This window comes from Volvox carteri, assembly GCF_000143455.1.
Source record: "Volvox carteri f. nagariensis unplaced genomic scaffold VOLCAscaffold_34, whole genome shotgun sequence".
In the NCBI taxonomy this organism is placed as follows: Eukaryota; Viridiplantae; Chlorophyta; class Chlorophyceae; order Chlamydomonadales; family Volvocaceae; genus Volvox; species Volvox carteri.
Window position 1 is genome coordinate 456,340 of NW_003307577.1, and position 2,340 is coordinate 458,679.

A 2,340-nucleotide genomic window follows, 5' to 3' on the forward strand; every position below is an offset into this window, starting at 1 on the left:
CACGAAGAGCACTGTGTCTTCAGTCCGAGCGGCTTATCACCGGGCTGTTTCCGCAAACACAGTGATTGGAACCTGGAGGGAGCCAAGCCTTATGACATTGCTTGCCATTGTGCACAACTCAGAGCGGCAAGCAGTGGGGTTTGTGTGGAACATGGCTGATCTCGGCACAGTTGAGGAGCTGGCATGTAACAATAACTGTACCCTTACACTCCTGGCCGAGTTGCTTGCGGATGCTTGCATCGGCATCCATGCCTTGCACCAGTAAGTGACATTTTACCTCCTCGGGATGGATTGTACGGCAGGGTGCCTCAATTACCGATTGTATCATATTGCAGGCGGGGGTGGATCCACAGAGACCTCAAGCCTGCAAACTTGCTCGTCATCACTGACTGTACTGGACAGCTGCGGTGCAAGGTAGCAGACTATGACCTTGCTGTTGAAGCAGGAGTCCACTCTGGTGCGGTAAGATTGTATACTAGAGGGGGTCGGCCGTGGCATGTAACTGGATCTGAAACCCAAGCAATCAACCTGGTACAGGCGGGCACAGTTGGCTACAGGCCACCGGAGGGTGCCCCAAAGGCGACGGCCAAGCACTCCTTCGCCTTCGACTACTACAGGCACGTATACTGTGCTTGCCGTTGGGTGCTGCCGTGTGCTTGCCGTTCGGTGTTTGTGGCCATGACCCGTCATGCGATGAAGTGTTATCTATCACCTCCAATTGCCAATTGTGCTGTAGCTTTGGGGCATGCATCGTCGCCATCCTTTTCAACGAAATGAAGAATCCAGTCAAGGTGATCAACCAGATCCATGCGTCGACCAGTAACCACACAGAGGAAAACCTGATCAACACAGCCGTGCATGTGTTCGATGGCAAGGCACCACGGTGTCTCATTCACAAGCTGCTGGAGGAGTCGAGGTCCTTGACGTACAATTCCGCCGTCCGGCGCACGTCCTGTTTGAGCCTTGCAAAGTTGTCTGGGGGCATTCGTGCCGTTGTGTCCCAGCTGGACTGATTATTTTGTTGGTTATGATATCGGTCAGGATTACAGACTTCCATGAATTGTCCGGTTCTTTGGTATGTTATCTTGCCCGGGGCCGCGAACTGCCCTGTGTCGTGTACAGCCGTGCATGTGTTCGATGGCAAGGCACCACGGTGTCTCATTCACAAGCTGCTGGAGGAGTCGAGGTCCTTGACGTACAATTCCGCCGTCCGGTGCACGTCCTGTTTGAGCCTTGCAAAGTTGTCTGGGGGCATTCGTGCCGTTGTGTCCCAGCTGGACTGATTATTTTGTTGGTTATGATATCGGTCAGGATTACGGACTTCCATGAATTGTCCGGTTCTTTGGTATGTTATCTTGCCCGCTCCGTCCATCACGTGATGAAAACCGACGGCTCGCAGGCCAGGCTGTAAAAAGACCCCACTGCATGACCTGCCCAGGGCCGCGAACTCCCCTGTGTCACGGACAGCCTCCCAGGCCGATCCAGATAAATGTCCCCACTGACTCCCACACACAGCAGCACGAACAGCCAGCACAGGACGGACATAACCCGAGTACGGTATGCCGATCCGATCCCAGAATTTGCAGCGCATGTACAAGCCATCATCCGTCCATCACGTGATGAAAACCGACGGCTCGCAGGCCAGGCTGTAAAAAGACCCCACTGCATGACCTGCCCAGGGCCGCGAACTCCCCTGTGTCGCGGACAGCCTCCCAGGCCGATCCAGATAAATGTCCCCACTGACTCCCACACACAGCAGCACGAACAGCCAGCACAGGACGGACATAACCCGAGTACGGTATGCCGATCCGATCCCAGAATTTGCAGCGCACGTACAAGCCATCATCCGTCCATCACGTGATGAAAACCGACGGCTCGCAGGCCAGGCTGTAAAAAGACCCCACTGCATGACCTGCCCAGGGCCGCGAACTCCCCTGTGTCGCGGACAGCCTCCCAGGCCGATCCAGATAAATGTCCCCACTGACTCCCACACACAGCAGCACGAACAGCCAGCACAGGACGGACATAACCCGAGTACGGTATGCCGATCCGATCCCAGAATTTGCAGCGCACGTACAAGCCATCATCCGTCCATCACGTGATGAAAACCGACGGCTCGCAGGCCAGGCTGTAAAAAGACCCCACTGCATGACCTGCCCAGGGCCACGAACTCCCCTGTGTCGCGGACAGCCTCCCAGGCCGATCCAGATAAATGTCCCCACTGACTCCCACACACAGCAGCACGAACAGCCAGCACAGGACGGACATAACCCGAGTACGGTATGCCGATCCGATCCCAGAATTTGCAGCGCACGTACAAGCCATCATCCGTCCATCACG

The 2,340-nt window shown here is 55.7% G+C and overlaps 1 protein-coding gene across 1 annotated transcript; it reads left to right on the forward strand.

Annotated features, from left to right (window-relative positions):
- Positions 1–91: 91 nt before the first annotated feature.
- VOLCADRAFT_93880 (uncharacterized protein) lies at positions 92–1,013 on the forward strand (the record flags this gene model as incomplete). Its single annotated transcript, XM_002953078.1, has 3 exons — positions 92–261; positions 336–462; positions 618–1,013. 3 exons carry the CDS (start codon positions 92–94, stop codon positions 1,011–1,013), a joined length of 693 nt encoding a protein of 230 aa, XP_002953124.1.
- Between the last annotated feature and the right edge of the window lie 1,327 nt (positions 1,014–2,340).